This window comes from Lissotriton helveticus, chromosome 3_2, assembly GCF_964261635.1.
Source record: "Lissotriton helveticus chromosome 3_2, aLisHel1.1, whole genome shotgun sequence".
Classification (NCBI taxonomy): Eukaryota; Metazoa; Chordata; class Amphibia; order Caudata; family Salamandridae; genus Lissotriton; species Lissotriton helveticus.
In genome coordinates, this window is record NC_136062.1 from 210,685,861 (window position 1) to 210,703,847 (window position 17,987).

The 17,987-nt window shown below is 44.0% G+C and overlaps 1 protein-coding gene across 1 annotated transcript in view; it reads left to right on the forward strand.

Annotated features, from left to right (window-relative positions):
- The window catches only part of LOXL1 (lysyl oxidase like 1), a 262,514-nt gene that overhangs the window by 162,009 nt on the left and 82,518 nt on the right, over positions 1-17,987 (forward strand). Inside the window, exon 2 of the mRNA XM_078685062.1 lies at positions 12,659-12,767. Within this exon, the coding sequence (XP_078541188.1) occupies positions 12,659-12,767 (109 nt within the window). The remainder of the gene's footprint in view (positions 1-12,658; positions 12,768-17,987) is intronic.

The following is a 17,987-nucleotide window of genomic DNA, read 5'->3' on the forward strand; positions in this document are numbered from 1 at the left end:
ACGAACTACTAGGTTGAAAGCTAAATCAACAATTAAGTGTTGTGTGCAGAAGCAGCAAAAGGAAAAAATGGCGTTTAAACATGTAATGAGCCTATGCTAACTTAACGCATTATAAAGATATACAGTAGCTATATGACAACAGGGGATCTGGGTGAGGAGTAGTACAGCCGGTTTGAGGTACCTGGTCAGGGTGTGAAGGTGCATGCAGTCTTTGTTATAGGCAGGACCTGCTTTGTAAAGTGCCTTATAGCTGAGGGTGGGTGTGGAGATGTGAGCTTGAGGAGGGAGGTTGAGTACAAGTCTGACGTCAGTGTTCTGAATCACTTGAAGTCTGTTTGTGAGCTTTGCACAGAGGCCTACATAGAGGACATTACCGAAGTCTAGTCTGTTGATGATAAATGCTTTCGTTAATTTTCTGCCAGTGTCCACTGTGAGCCATTTGAAGATTTTTTGTAGCATCTGCAAGGGTGTGGAAGCGAATGGCAGCTACGGTGTTTACTTGGCTAGCCCTGGAGATTTGACTGTCGATCATGATATTGCGGTACCCGCTGGTGTTTTGGGGATGAGTGCTGGTCCTAGGATGTTTGGTCTCCAAGCCGGGATCTTTCAAAAAGTATACTTGCTGCACAGTGCCCAGTACCACTTTTATTCTATCACAGGTGGCTTGAGGCTGCTCCTTTTCAACCAGCCTGCTTTGTTGGATAAGCACATTAAGAAGTTGAAATGCACTGTGGTGTGTCTACTGAGAGGGCGAGTATGAGTTGCATGGAATCTGCGTATGAGAGGATGCGGAGGCCGTGAGTGCGAATGATGGAAGCGTGTGGGGCCATCTAGACATTGAAGAGTGTTGGGCTCAAGGAGAATCCCAGAGTTGCTCCACAGATCAGTTTGGTGGGGTCCAACTGGAAGGGGGCGAGGCTGACCTTTTGAGAGCATTCGGTGATGGAGAAGTGTATCCCTTTCAGGGTGGGGCCCGCATTCCAGCTTTATGGAGCCTCTGGGAGACATTGTAAAAGGATACAGAGAGATCCAGACGGATAAGGGCTGCTGTATCATCCTTGTTGGGGATGCGCTTTATTTCATCCATGGCTACGATGAGCTGTGGTTGTCCTTGAAGCCCGATTATGAGGGGTCGAGGGGAAGGCTTGTCTCAAAACTTCAGCGGAGTAGGGTAGAAGAGAGATGGGTCTGTAATAAGACATGGTCATCAGGCCAGCAAGGGTTTCTTGAGGAGGGGTAGGACGGCAGCACGTTTGCAGGTGTCCAGGAATGTGGCGGTAGAGAGCGTATGGTGTATTATAGAGGTGAGAGCCAAGCACATGGTTTCCAGTCCTGAAAATGTAGTAATGACAGTGGTCCGAAGGAGATACAGGTTTGATTGATCGCATGGTGATAGCTGTTTCTATGCTGGAGACTTTTGCCCAGCACAATAGCTGTGGACATGGCGTGGTGCTGATGTTTGAGATGAGGAGGTTGAGGGATGCAGAGTCTGGTTTGGGGTCATTGGTCCTGATTTTCTCCAGAAAGTAGATGGATAGGTTGTTGCATAGGTCTTGTTAAGGGGTGACCACAATGGAAGCTGGCAGGTGGGGATATGAATTCCTTGACAATAGCGAAGATGTCTTTGGGCGGAGTTCTAACTGGTCTGTATGCGCAAGCAGTGGGCCGAGTATTTGGTGACTTTGAGGTATTGACAATAGATCCTGAGGGCGGACTCGAAGGAGAATCGGTCAGTGCTATCATGGGTTGGGCACCATTGTCATTACACGTGCTTGCAGTGGCATTTCTTGAGCCTGAAATCTTTGGGGTAATAGCTGATGTGGGACGTGTTCTTGAATTTGGAGTTGGTTTGGATCTGGGCAGGGGAGTCCGCACAGGTAGGTTATCTATTAGTTGAAGTTGGAGACGACGTGTATGAGGTTGGTGAGCTGTGATGTCTGCGAACAAGGTCGTCTGTGACTTACTTCAAATGCCCTTGAGAGGTCCTAATGATTGCGGGTTTAGCCTGGTTGGGTAACTGGTTATTGAATTACGTAGTGACCGATCCAGCTCAGAGGGGTCAGCGTGTCCACCAAGATGAGATCAAGCAGGTGTCCTGCGGTGTGGTGTGGGAGGAGCCGTTGACTCATTGGATGAGGCCCAGGATCCTGAGGTTATTTAAGAGGTTGGTGGAGTTGCAGTCGGTCTGGTCCTTTGGATAAAAATTGAGGATGGCGAGCAGGATGAAGGTGTTTGACTCTAGTGTCCAGAGGCCTATGAGGTCTGAGAGGAAGTGGCAGAAGTTGGACAGAATGTAGGGCATAAGGGTCTCAAAACAAGCTAAATAACCTGGCAGTGCTTTTCCTTTCTTGGGTTGCAGCAGAGTGTTTTCTGCTCCTCCTGCCTCATCTGTCCTATTTTTTTGTACATCGCCTATTCTAAATGCAATGGTATCTCCAGCACCTCTTAGCAGTCAGTCAGCTTTTTTCCTCATGGCATGACTGGGGCACCTCTTACGGACAGGTTTCAGCACTTCTGGGTTTCTGTTCCTCAATTTGGCATAGGGGAGTTGGCAGTCAGTGACCCAATAACTAAAAAACAAAAGTGTTTCATGGTCTTCGCTGGTGCGGGGCCACGGATTCTAGCTGGTGAGAAATATTGGCACCAAGGCTGCGGTTTCTTCCCCATACTTTTACCAAGTTTACAGACAGAGTTTGTGTATTTCATAGGTCCATCTCTGCATGAGTTCCAGGCAGGCCTTGTCTTATGCATATTCTTCAAAGACCTGTTGAGCCATAGATTTTTTGTCTTGCAGGCTCAGCAGGAAGGTGGGTGAAACCATAGCCGTAAGTAGTGCACAAGCTCCATACATATCCTACCATACATACATGGACTAAAAACACTGTTTCATCCATATCTCGTATGGCTAGAGTCAGGGACTTGCAGACCGATTAAAAAACACAGGACCGGTAAGTAGACAATTCTCCCCAGCAAGTGACGGTTTAAAAGGCCCACCCTTCACAGCCTGGTGAGCTGTTTCTAGGCATGCTCAGGAAAGGAGGGTGCCCATGTGCACATGGTATACTCAGCGGCAGCTCCACCGCTCAGGCGGAGGAGCGTCGCCCCACTGCTTCAGCTACAAGCTCAATATAAAAAATAAAATGATAATAACATTCCGTTATTATTACTTTTTTTGTGTACCGAGCGTGCAGTTAAAGCCAGGTTAGGTTAGGGCGGGGCCGGGCCGGGCTCCCTGACGTTGAGTAAGGATGAGTGGTGGCTGCACCTTAAGTGCGCTAGACTGTTTGGCTGGCTGTCTCGGGCCTGCCAAACCGTCCTGCGCACTTTGCGTGTTCTCCACTTGCTGTATTGTCTAGCCTGGGTTTGGAACATGCACAACCTCCCAGTCCCTCCCTGAGTGCCTAACCACATCGCTCAAACCCATCACAACGCTGCTGTAAGGCAGCGCCATGGTTGGCTAGGGGACTCTGGGAGGCTGTGTGCTTCCTGCTACGGGGAAGAGGACGGAGGAGAGGCGGTGACTGCCAACATTCAGGTACATTTTTGTATTATTTTTTATATCCCCCCCCTTCCGTTTCTCCACCCCCCCCTGCGTTGGCAGCCACTACTGGGTATACTGTGGGACCACAGAGCCCAGCTCTGGGTCTCATTCTGTGTTACAGGGAGCTCAGCAGATATGCATGTTTGTCGTTTGTGCTCATGCAAAAATCAACAGACAGGACTTTGAGGCTTAGGTGCACGCCCTTCTGAGCCATAAAGGAAATCATTTCTGTCTTAACAATCGTTAAATTATGTTACAACAATATCTTCTGCTAGCTTAGAACCAGCTGAAGTGGAGTATAAAGTGGTGTCTCTAAAATTATTACTCGCTGGTCAATATTCTAAATTGGCCTATTTGTCTCTCTGCAGGGCGCATAGGTGCCTGCTAATCACATACGTTGCTGGGCCTCTGATAAAAGCACTCAATCAAATATGGTTTTGAAGAGCTAGCTTTAATGTACAACCATCAACAGCAGGGATACAGCAACTGAACTCTTAGCAACTGAAATGTGATCATTCCATTAATGATATAATCTACAAAGTGACTCTTAAAGTGACAGTAAACATAACACATCCCCTATACATAATAAACGAAATAACAATGAGACTTGAAAAGAGGATGTATAATACAAAAATGAATTAATACATAATATAATCTTGAAATCTCTTAGGAAGCTGTAAGGACCTTCCGCGAATGTTACTCTGGTCTCTAGTAGGAGAAACGTCACTGGAATTGTCAGAAAATCTATCACTTCTATTAAAATGATTCCTGACATCATTGCACTTTGCCAACTTAGACATATTCCAAGTGCAACCATTATCCAACGTGACAACATTTTTTTTAATAGCAATAATGGTGAAAGGACCACTGAAATTGGAAACACCTTTGTGACCAAATTTCGATTTTTTTCACCAGAACACTGTCACCCACATTCCACTTCCTCAGTTTTACAACCATCTTGTCATCATAACGTTGTTTATACTTTTGCTGATACTTTGACAAAACTTCTCTTCTTTTCACTTCTTTTTCAACACCATCATCACAGACCTTCTCTGGAAGCCAAGTTGGATTGAGTTTAGAACTCGCCAATCTACCCCTCAAGGCTTCAAAAGGAGACCTCTGCATGACAGCATTAGGAGCAGTGCGATGAGCCCACCACGTCTCCCTTAATACACTGCTAAAAGAAACTTTAGACTCTAAAGCCCTTTGTGCACAGCTCTTTACAACTCTATTCATCCTCTCAGTGAGACCATTCGCTTGTGGAGAATAAAGAGCTGTTTTCTGGTGAATAATACCAAGCCCTCTTAGAAAGTTATCCATTTCATTAGAGGTGAATTGTACCCTATTATCAGTGAGTAAGTACTTAGGCACCCCTTCTGACACGAATACATCCCTCAAGAACTCAATCACAGTTCTGGAATTCACAACACTCATACATTTCGAAACCACCCATTTAGAGGTGTAATCGACTAACAACACAACATATCTCTCCTGTGAGGGCATAAGCTCAAAAGGACCTGCAATATCCAACCCCAACTTAGTCCAAACTGCAACAGGGACCTCAACAGGAGAAAGTGGAGACTGGCTAGTGGTGTGTGATTTGTCGTTGACCGCACACAGATGACAGTCCCTAACAACAGTTTCCACCATACGATCCATTCCAGGCCACCAATATCTTTCTCTAATCCGAGCCTTTGTAAGATTCCTTCCCAAATGCCCTTCATGAGCTGGATTAACAACTCTCTCTCTTAAATCACCCAGAGGCACAACCCTGTCACCTCTCATCAAATTATCTTGGAAAAAAGTCAAATCATCTCTTACCGTCCAAAAAGGCTTCAATTCAGCCTCAAGTACATCATAATTTGGCCAACCATTTCTAATGACATTCCCTAACAATTGGAAAGACACATCGTCCTTGGCGCTCTGCAACCATTCTTCCTTGGATATGGTAGACTCCAATACCCAATTTATACATGCTCCAACTCCTTCTACAACACCATCTCTTTCAATTGGAAGACGCGACAAACAATCAGCAGGTTTGTTATTCTGTCCTGGAATATATTGTACAACAAAGTTACATTCTTGCAATCCTTCACTCCATCTTTTCAACCTTGGTGTCATATGGTCACTCTGATGACACGAAAAAATCTGAACAAGAGGACGATGATCAGATTTAACCACAAGCGGGATGCCCCACAAATAAAATTTGAAGTGATATACAGACCAAAATACTGCCAACGCCTCCCTCTCAATACAAGAATCGTTCAACTCAGTATCCTTCAAAGCTCCATTTCATCACTTTTAACATTGGATACAACAACCGTACGTACAATGTCAGAAACAGATTCATTTCCTTCTCTTTTCTTACCAGACCTACATATACGAGCATAATTTGAAATTTAAAATATTTGTATAGCGCACGTTTACCTAGCGGTTTCATGGCGCTGCGGGGTCAATACAACTTTAACAGGGAGGACCAATTAAATTAAAGTGAGAAGGCCTGTGAGAACAGAAAAGTTTTCAGTCTCCTACGGGACTCCATATAGGATGCAGAATTTCGAATAGGGAGGGGCAGGGAGTTCCAAAAGGACGGGGCAAGGACAGAAAACTTACAGCCTCCTGTCCTACTTTTCTTGAAACGGGGTACCACCAAAAGAGAGAGGGAGGAGGAACGCAATTGCCTACCAGGGATATAATGCTGGATGCTGGCCTTAATAAAGGCTGGGGCTGTCCCGACGCGAGCCTGAAAAGTCAGGCAGCCAAGTTTGAACAGGGCTCTTTCTTTTATCGGGAGCCAATGCAAAGAACAGAGAGACGGAGTGATATGTTGAGATCTGGGTAGACTAAGAACCAAGCGAGCGGCTTGGTTCTGCACCAGCTGAAGCCGGCGGAGGGCATAGCTGGGGATGCCATTATACAGTGCGTTGCCATAGTCAAGGCGAGAAAGAACCATCGCCATGACAATGAGCTTGAGGGCAGAGGGAGAAAAGAAGCGTGAGATCTTGCGAATGGTACGCAGAGCAAATGCTGTCTTTTGCAAAACAATTTGGGAAGTTGGAAGTGTGAGAGAAACGTCCACACCTAAAACAACGTATTCTTTGGTTGCTAAAAGGACGTTGTTGACGAAAATCACGATCTTTAGGCAAAAGGGACTCTTTACCAAAAGAAGAACGGTTTTCAAAAGTGCTTTTCTGAGAAGAAGGAGTCTTTTGAGTAGACTTGTTCTTTGAACCCACACCCACTTTGGCAACTTCTTCGTGACACTCTCCAATAAGATCATCTTCTTCCAACATGTGTACTGTGTCAAGAGTTTTCTTTTTATTATCGCTAATAGTGTGATTTTCATCCTCTTTATTTTTCCTTATTTCTTTAACCCATGTAGAGGTATTCTCCATGCCTTCTACAATCGCAACAGCCTCCTTTAATGTGGGGTTCTTTGATAACAACTTCTCTTGGACCCTAGAACTATTCGTACACCGAACAAGTTGATCTCTAACAAGTGATTCGGATAGGTCCCCAAAATCACACGTACGTGAAAGAGTTTTCAAAGCGGCAACATATGTTCCAACTCGTTCACGTGGACCCTGTACACGAGTGAAAAATCTATGTCGTTCTAAAACAACATTAATTCTAGGGCCAAAATACTGTTCTAGCATAGACATTGACATTTCAAAAATGTATGCAGGTTCACCATCAGCCCCACCAACAGGTATTGAATCCATACTGTCATATGTGTGTCTGCCTTCAACCCCTAAATTATGTAATAAAATAGCTTGTTTCCTAAAAGCTGAAAATGTCTCTCCTACAATCGCTACTAAGTACGAATCAAACAAATTCCTCCATCTCTTCCAAGGAAGTATAGGTTCGCCCTCCTCCGAAAGAAAAGGTGGTGGTTGTGACATACTAGATGTGGTAGCCATGTTGAAAAATGAAAATAAAAATAAATATTAAAACCCAACTGTGTTTCTAAATAACACATCAAATTAGGGCATCAAACGTTAAAAGTACATGTGACTTCTCTTGAAGAAGAAGTACTCACAAACAGGTCAGGATAAATGTGCTGCCATGCACATCAATGAAAACGAAATTTGAATGCCCAATTCTTCCATGCACTGCCTGCTGAAAATGCCCAAATATTCCAGTGCGCTGCCGTGCGCATCGGTGCTGAAAATGGTACTGAGACACGAGTAATATACAGAATTTACTGATGCACAGCCGTGCGCATCGGCGCTGAAACCGTTGTCATGGCAATCTCAAAATGGCCGCCTACGCGATGACGCTGGACGTTGTGTGTGGACGTCGCGTCGTGACATCAGGTTCTTCGCATCAGGCAGAAAAGAATGGAGACACCAACACCGAACACGGAGCTTGAGCGTGCAGATTGCTCGCGATGTCCCACGCGAGAGAGATTCAAACACAAACAAGGTCAGTAACCGTTGCACACTTCGGTGAAGCCTCCACGAATCCAAAATTGATAAGATTTTGATACATACGATTTTGCCGATATTTTACACACGAGTATAGACCGTGTTCCTAGTTCACTAGTTAACTTGTGCTTTTCCAAAAGAAACAATGAAGTAAAGGTAGCAGGAATGTTCCAAAACTTAGAAAAATGAAATAGTTCTCAAAATTGAGATGTACAGGAGCTTCAAGTAGAGGAAAAACGTAGAAATCCAATAAGATGTTAAGATGACTGTACAGTATCCAAGTACAGTGGTACATCCAAAACGAGTAGACCAAATCTGACCAGACTGGATAGTCCAAAACTTCCCAAACAAATCCAAGTAAGCAATCCACGTGTAGGGGAATTGATGGTTGTAGGTGCTTGTCCCCAATCAAGCCTTGACCCTCGTCGCCAGTGATAAAAGCATTCAATCAAATATGGTTTTGAAGAGCTAGCTTTAATGTACAACCATGAACAGCAGGGATACAGCAACTGAACTCTTAGCAACTGAAATGTGATCATTCCATTAATGATGTAATCTACAAAGTGACTCTTAAAGTGACAGTAAACATAACAGCCTCCCTCTGAGGAGAAAGCACGTATAGGTAGGAAACACAGTCGTTCACTCAATTTGTATCATGTCTTTTTCTAAAGGAGCCATTTGTAACAATGTTGAGTACAGTCAGTGTTCTTGCTTATTAGTTTCCGTTTTAGAGGATTTCTACCTTCCTTTGATTGTTAAGACTCACAAAAGGCTCAAAGGTAAGTGCCATCCTATTTTATGCTGTCACTACCCAAACCGCAAAAAACACCCTGTCCTTGCAGTCTGTGACGTGAATTTTGGTTAGAGGTGTACCCCTGGAGTTTGTTGTGCAAATGCCATTGATTGCACTAATAGTTCCCCCTCTTGTCAATTCTGCATTTTATGTGTGCCCTAATGCATGCAATTCTCTCAATGCCTTCGTTCACATAAGACGTGAATAGTGAGTACTTTACGGCTGAGTCCCAGAAACTGTTATAGAAATAAACATTGCATTGTGTGTAAAATACCATGATACTTTCATACTTTTAGCCCAATTATAATCTGTTTAGAAGAAGACAGTAGATATAGCCCCCCCCCCCACCTGCTCCCACGTAATGGACCCATTTCACAAAGTGACAGTGGCAATGATTGGAAGTAGAATTAAGAAATGGAAGGAAAGATTACCAGAGTGCCAGCTGAGGACAGCCAATCAAAAGAGAGGGTGAGAGAAAGAGAGTGCTAGTCTTCAGTTTGGAATCAAACTCTAACGAAGTGATTCCTGTGAGTTCGATAGCACGCAAAGTGAAATCTGGACTACAAGATTGGTTTATTATTGCATTCTTGGGCTATGCACTATTGTGATTCACATACGTTCTGTTCCCTCTAAACCTCCACCAGCAAAGTACTAAAGCATATACTTGCATTTACTTGTGCTTATTGTGTAGCCTAGACTATAGTATTATATTTTTCATTTATTTGGTTCTTTTTTTAGATCTTTGTAAACAATAAGCTTTAGAGCCGTTTGCTATTAATGATTAGAACTTTGAATGTTGGATGCTGCTTTGACAACTATCCAGTGGCTGAGGGCCAGTAATGGCTATATCTTTTTCTATCTGAAAGAGTTCAATATTTGTCTTAATTTTTCTATTTGGTTAATTTAGCACATTCTGTTCAGCGGATGGAATGTTGTAAAAGCTTTATAACTTCTGCTTCAAGTTATACCGTTTGTAAAGACCATTCTCTCAATCAAACAACATTCTTTATACGGATAAAATAGCCTTAAAATATTATATCAATAATTACATAAAAGGTTAATAAAGTAATACATTTTAAAATCAGAATGACGTATTAAAGTAAGCAAGACATAAATCCAAGTCTAGATGTTACAAAAATGTGTTTGTTTCAACAATCTTCCATGCAATTGGCCACTCCATATCTTTTCCTCGCATTTAAAGTACATATTATATTATTAATCACCTCATAACAAACTTGTATTGTCCACAGCTGCTGTAAAGAAATTATGCCCATTCTATCTAATGTTGGCAGCTCTGAAAACTGAGGCTGAAAACTGGGGCTAAAACCCGCATTTGGTAGGGGTTACATATATACAACGTGCAGAAAAGCATTAAGGGACAAGTGCTTTGTTCAGAAACATCATCGCAAGAGCCTTTAGGGAGACTTGTAAAACAGGTTCCTTGATTGGGGAATGCAAGCAAAAAATGGAATGTGTTAAAAACTAAGGTGTGAATGGTTGAATCGGTTTTGGGTGTTACTAATTAAGGTTAGTTAACATTCCGAGTCTCAAAATGGAATTCAAATCAACAGACTACATCTTCTGAACCTGCACATTACGCACCTTATCACAATTACTAAACAACTTCTGACGACATCTATAGATTTTACATTAATACTTTCGGTGTTGCTAAAACTCTCAGTGACACCCAGACCACTAAAACCCACTTCACATGTCTGACCTGATCAAAGGGATTGCTACCATATTATCTAGGTTTAGACAGTCTATATTTAGAATACTCAAAAAATTAGCTCATGCTTTCCTTAAATTCTAAGCCATAAGAGGAGTGGGCCTAAATACTTTGATGACATCTTCCAGGTAGCCAAGTCCGACCTGAGAGGGTCATATACATGTGATAGTGGCTTGAGGGACATCTAGGAATCTACATACAAATCTGTTTTCCACCCTCTGTATTGGTTAATCCATACACCTGGACCATATTGACCCACTGAAATACATTTGCTCCTGTAGATGTGAGTTATTTCCAAAATAGGCCAATAGTGCTGCTTTGACACGAAGCGGACCTCTAAAGTTGCTGTGTTCTTAAGTTTAAAAATAGCCCCAGTTTCAAAGCAGAGTCCAACTGAATGCGCCTTTTATTTGATGTTCTTTGGGCCACTTCTCATAGTGAATGGCTTTGATAAGTTTGTTTTGAAATCAAGGTCGCCCATTAAGCTCGTAAATGAGTACCAATAGGAATGCCTAAGTATGTACATATTTTTACTTCTACAACTGGGACTCTCCTTATAGAGCGAACCTTTACTTTGGTGTTCTTTGGGTGACATCTCATATTGGATTGGTTTGTTTTTAAATCAGGGTTGCTCATAAAGCTCGTAAATGCGTCTAGAATGATTTGTAGCCAATTCTTGGTCCTTGATAGAAGAGCTATGTCGTCTGCAAATAGGAGCTCATGGACTGGGTGTTGCCCAGTTGGGGCATATCTTTTTCAGCAGAAATCAGCAAATAAAAAGCAGAAAAGGTGTCAAAATGCATCCTGGGCGTACACCAAATTTGTATTGATTTGAGGAGAGTTTGGCATTAGATCCATACCAGACTTTGGCAGATGTAGCCAAGTGTGACATCTTTGTAAATCAATCAAAGTCTTTGAAGCTTCTAGCTCCTTCATAATGGTCCACAATTTGACGTGATTTACTATGTCAATGACACAGGAGGGGTCCATAAAAGCCATATGTATGGCTCGCCTCCTGGCCCTGACATATTCCCCTGCTTAAAAAATATAGGTTGAGACACTGTCAAACCATTTCCACACTGGGGCAGAAGCCGTACTGCATCACTGAAGGGATATTTCTTTTCCTCAACCCACACTTCCATCCTGATGAGGAGTTCTCTACCCAAGATTTTAGATGTGGAGTCAAATAGAGAAATTCAACAGTAGCTGCCTGGCGAGTTCCTGTTTCCCTTTTTATAAATTGGCACAATGATTGCCTCCTGCCAAAATGCTATACCTAGATCAACTATGGCAGTTCTTAGGAGCTCATGTGTTAAATGGGGGCCCAGAAGATTACATTATTTAAAAATATCCATAGGGACCTCATCTGTTCCCCGGCCTTTTCCGAAAGGCTAATATGTATGTCTAAAGTGACGTCTTTGATATTGATGGTATGAGCCAGAGCTAAGGCAGCTGCCTGTCCCCCATTAGAGGTTCTCAACCTAGATTAAAAAAAAATTAACAAGTGATATAGACCTCAGAAACGGTGTACAATGCTATAATAATGATCAGTACAGTGAACCTCTTGCATTGTTATAAAAGTAGAAAGGAGGAAGTGATTGTGCACAAACTGATCAAACATCCAGAGCTCAGCTTTGTCATAGGCTAATGTGGGAATAATTCAAATGATCTTACTGAGTTAAAGTCACACAGAGGTATGGTAAGAAAGGGATCCATCACATTATGATAAAGATGCAGTTATGTCTTCATGTCCATGCTGCATTGCCTTTCCTCTGGAGTGGTCTCCAATCAGTAGCTACTCTCCAGCTCATTAAATTGGAAAGCTTTTGCAAGGTGTATTATTATACACTATAAAAAATGGAAATTGTACAACACTAATAATATTAGTAGCTCTCAATGCGTTTCATTGAACATAAGTAGCTCTCAGTACAGAAAAGGTTGGAGACTCCAAGGGGTATAATCTGTGATAACTCTCAGATGGTTGACCTCCAATGGTGAGAATAAAGCACTATCACGATGTGCATTCACTTCTTTGTTGTATGCGCCATAAAATGGTATGGTTTAGTGAGGGACAGATAACTCCGACCCCAAAACCCTTAAATTGCATGACGTTGTGGGTTTCCACAGTGATTGCTAATGAGTTTACTTGGTTTCTTTTCTCTCCTCAGGTCTCCCGGACCTTGTACCAGATCCTAACTATGTCCAAGCTTCAACTTATGTGCAACGAGCCCATCTCTATTCCCTCCGCTGTGCTGCTGAGGAGAAGTGTCTCGCCAGGTAATGTTTGTACTATTGGCTGAGGACCATAAACTAGTGTTTTCATACAACGAGTGTCTGTTCACCTTCACTCCAAAATATACCAGAGGCTATGAGGGCAGTGCCAGAGCTGCATGGGAAAACATTTTAAACCGTAAGGTCCAAAGATTCCCTGGCGCTTACTTTTGATTTGCAGATATGTTGCCTCCGTACCTTCTATAGAGGCTATTGAAAGGCACAGAATGTTTATTTCTCTTTCTGTTTTCTTGTCATCATGGTAAAAGGGGTAGGCAGTATTATGTTGGCTTTCAAATGTTTCCAGATGTTTATTTTTATAGGTATGTTGATGGATGGGAAGTCAAGGAAACAGTGTTTTCTGGTTGGGTGGGATAAACTGGGGAGCACTGCTGGTTCTTCATTTGGAATTTGGGGAGTGAAACACTCTTTACTAGCTTTCCTTGGCCAGACGGTGGGTGACGGTATATATGGGTTACATTTTTTCTGGTCGTAATAGGTGGGACCCATGGGAATACTTGCCCACTCCTGCATGGTCTCAACCTGGATTCACTGTTGTATCGGCTCATGGATTTGGCCTGGAGATTAGTAACATTTCTCTCCCTAATACTTGGTTATAGGTAAGAAGGGCACACCTCCATGCCCTCTGTTTGAAAAGAAGGGAAAAGACCAAACTACTGAGATAGGTAAGCTGAGAGGAGGGATGAGCACACACATCGCTGAAAGTATTCTTTGGAGGATGGAAGCAGGAGAGTATGAATGGTGCTACATATACATCAGGTCTTGAAGATAGAGAAAGAACCTGTGCTACCGGATGGGGTAGTTAGGGAGATGGGGATGATAAGTGCTTGTGTGGAGAAAGACTCTGTGTTGTTTATGCCATGAGAGGAACGGGATTTGGTCAGTGACAGTGCTGGGAATTATTGTATGTAAGGCTATGATCCAGTCTCCGTTTATCGGCCGACAGACCGGGTCGGCGGAATCCCAACTTAAGGAAGACTGCTCGCGAGACGAAGGTGCAGCACCAGCCAGTCCCCCACTGAGGCAGCTCTATCCTTCTGGGATTACATCGTATACCGATATTACCTATGACAAGAAAATGACATAGTACAGCACTACTGGAACCCCCTTCTAAGAACAGCGAATTTATTTATAAAAGGAACGCCAGAAGTAAATGTACCATTCAGCGCCTGTTTTAACACTAAAAAGGAGAACTCCAGCCCTACGAGCCAACTTCCCCGAACCTGAACGGCCTGAAGCCTGGCTTTGGATTTTACCAGCAGCATCGGCGCCCCCATACCTCCTAGAAGTCGCCTGATGCCTGATATCCTTGAATAATAAAACTAAAATCAGAAGTTTATCTCTGTGCCCGTCCCAGTATACTGCCCCTTGCCCTGACGAAGGTGCGGCCTAACTGGCCTGTCACCGAAACGCGCGTCGGCGTATGTCTCCAGGAATACGGTTATTGTCCTCACTACATCAGGACCCGTAGCTAAAACCACCTATCCGGATTAACACCTTGACATAACCAGCACATGAACCATCGTTGTGCTATACCCGCAAGGAGTAGAGAATTGACTGATAGAATGAATGATGTATGGTACTAGACTAGTTAGAGTAAGGAAGGATTGAATGTGAATGATTTAGTGTGTGTTAAGTATTGGCCGTTACTGGGTAGGACAAATTTCCCTTCTGTTATTGTCCCTATATGTATGTTTGTTTTATTTATGACCTATATGCACTGCTGATATGCTAAAAAATATATTTCTATATTTTTTTTTTTTCAAAACCGTATTTATTAAAAGTTCAAGCAGATCAAGTGTACAGCACCCCAAGAGCAGGGGAACACGACAATATGCAAAGTACAGTAGAAAATACGTATGGCTCAAACTTTCGATTAACCCCTACCCGCCCCCGTATCCCCCCCACAATCCCAACAGTACCAACTACCCACCCCTTATCCCACCCTAACCCGATGCACGTGATCACAATTAGCTGCAGAAGACAAGAGAAAACACACTAAGTGTCTTGGAGCTATCCGGGCCCCGAGGCTTCAATCATCAGACAGACCATCATCCGTTACAATGGGAGGATCTAATGTCAGGTCTCTGTAGTCCGCCCACCGCTTCCAGATCTTGTAATGTTTCCTAGGGCAGCCCCTGGCCTCAAACACCGGCTTTTCCAGCCCCATGAGGAAGTCTAAGCCCGCCTTCCAGGCGCCAAGTGGGGGGGCACGGTCACTCTTCCAGGCCCTCGCCAGGTCTCTCTTGGCCACAACAAGGCCCAACAGCAGGAGATGGCGCTTATAGGCGTTACCACCCACTTGATCTAGGACATGAAGAAGACCCAACCTAGGTGTACGAGATATTTCTATATTTTAAGAAGAAACTTTTTATGTCTGTGTTATCAGAAAACAAAAAATAAAAAATATATTTTTCAATATGAACTGTTTAGTCTATTTGATTTGACCATGTGATTGTGATGTTCAGTGTCAATCCCTAGGTTAACCACCCCTCTATGTATATCTCTTGGACCCTCTAGCTAGGGCCTTTATATCTTGAGGCAGGGTACTCTCCTTTTCTATTTATGATCTGATATGTGCCTCACTGTACCTTCCAGTTAATTTTTCACAGCCTTACTAAAACAACATTTAGTATGGATATATACAATTGAGGGGATGGACGTACACATCATCTGATGCGTGAGTTGGAGGCCATGCCACCCTAGGCTAAGGCAAGGCGACAGTGGCTGCGTTGAATGCTGCTTGAAGGATACCAGTATGCTATTTTGCAGCCGTTGAATCTAATTTGAGGATCCGACAAGCGTCATTGGCCCCTCAAATGTATTGGTGGTGCCGGGTTGGGCATGCCTTAGCATGTAAGTGGCTCTAATTCCCCCTGAGCTGCGGCTGCACTGAACCCCAAAGGCTGCCAGAAAGAAATTGGCATATTACTTTGCAGTGACTGAATCCAATTTGCGGACCAAAGAAGTTTATTTGGCACCTCGAGCATGTTGATGCTGCCAGACTGAATATGCTTTAGCCTGCAAGCAGTGCCAAGAGGGAGCAGAATTTAAGCTTCTTCAGCTGGCGCAGAGTTAAGGCTTCCATTGGATTTGCATGCAACGATATTGTGATGCTAAGCCGATAGGAGGTGATCGGGGCTCTCTGTTTGATTGGGCTAGATTGGATTGTCTATCTGTCTCGAAGAAACCTCCCGTGGAGCTGGGAGCCCAGGGTAGAATATCCCAGTTAAGTGGCTCCTAGCGTCTATCACTATCTTCCTCTTTGGTTGTGCTTTGTACTAGTGGTGGAAGTATCTGAGTGAGCCATTTTTTTCAATTTGAAATCTGATTGGCTATGATGTTTAAGCCATGCCAAAAAATAAATCTAATGCCTATTTATCAGCCTCAATGAGGAAAACATCAGAAGGCTACACTAAAAATCAGTGTAAGGGGCACAAAAAGGCATAGATCCTGTGTTTCTGCAAAATGTAAGGCCCATCTTGCAACTCTTAGGGGAAAGTGGCTTTGTGGTTGCTGGATGGGTTAAAGAATCGGAGTCTACTGAAAAACAAAACAGCTGTCCTACCCCAAGAACAGAGGGCAACCCCAAGCCTGGTCACGATACAGAGTCAAAGCTAGGGAGATGGCAGATCATGAGAGAAGGGAGACATTAACAAGCAGTAGAGATATTTCAGGGACTATCACCAACTGAACCAGGAGGTGGAAGATTTTGGGGGCCACGCAACTCAAACCTGGAGCAGTGGCATGAATATGAAGGAGCGGGGTAGTAGGACAGCAATAGGGGTGGACCTAATCTCTGATGTGGATGAACCATATGGTCCCGGGCCTCCCGTGGCAGTCTCCAACTCATTCACTTCACCAAAGTGGAAGTTTGTGATAGCACCTCTTCCTTTAACTGCCATAACTTCGGCCTTTAGTCAACTAAACTCAATTTGTACAGAGAAACTGTTCCAAATGTTTAGTATGGTAAATCGAACCGCCAGGAATGCAAAGTCAGCTACATACTCTAATGAGGTAGAGGGAGGGACAATGGATGCTGAGAGACATCTCTCTAGCCCCCTGCAAAGCAGCCACCCCCTAATATTGTGGAGCTGTGTGGTATGGATTATGAGAAGTATGGGGCTGATACAAAAATGTAATCTTTATTGTGAACAATCCTGGCAGCAATTCAGGCGGTGAAAACATCCAACAATTTGTTGGGTCAAACATTAGTTACTAGAATGGCAGAAAAAAAGAAGATTCTTGAGACATTTACGGGAAAAATTATGCATTGGAAAAAAGGTTTTTGAATCTTGAAGACACTCAAACTGAGTTGCTGAAAAACAGCTCCATTCTTAAAAAAGAACTTAGCATTGTGAAGTAACAGCTTGGAGGATCATTAAAACCGTGCAGGAAGGTCTAATATCAGATTTGTGGGAATTCCAGAGTGGGAGGAAGGAAAGGCAGCTACAGCTGTTGAATTAATAGACAATTCGATTTGTGCCCATACACTGCAAGGATTTACACATGATCTGAAAATAACATGTGCACATTGTACTCCCTTTTTGGAATATGCAGATAACACACATTCTGTACAATGTTGGTAAACTTTGGGGATTGTCCAATTCAGGAGAGGGTGCTTACCAGCACGATTAAGCTAAGAGGGGTAAAAGTCCGGGGTGGGTTTCATGTGCACATTTTTGGGTTTCGCCTGCCGAAGGCTGCGCTCTGCGCAGCTTTTCGGCGCAGGTGAAATCCTATGTTGACTATAAGGACTTCGGGAACGTCCCCCGGCTCTCATTGGCTAGCTCCATAAATGGAGGCTAGCCATTGGGTGCCGGATCTGTCCGTCAAGGCCGGACCAGATTCGGGGGCGTTCCCGAGATTTTTTCCCAGGGCGGAGTTAAGTTTTTTCCCGTTCCCTCCCCTTTCCCGCCGTCCGTGTCCTCTCCCGCCCCCTCCCGCCGTCCGTGTCCTCTCCCGCCCCCCTCCCGCCGTTCGTGTCCTCTCCCGCCCCCCTCCTGCCGTTCGTGTCCTCTCCCGCCCCCCTCCCGCCGTTCGTGTCCTCTCCCGCCCCCCTCCCGCCGTCCGTGTCCTCTCCCGCCCCCTGTGTCCTCGTAGGTGCTTGTTTTTAAGTATGCAGATCATCAAGTAGACAGCAGCACTCCTGCCCCCGGACGTGCTCTGGAGATGCTGTCTGCCGATGGACAGCACGGCACGGGT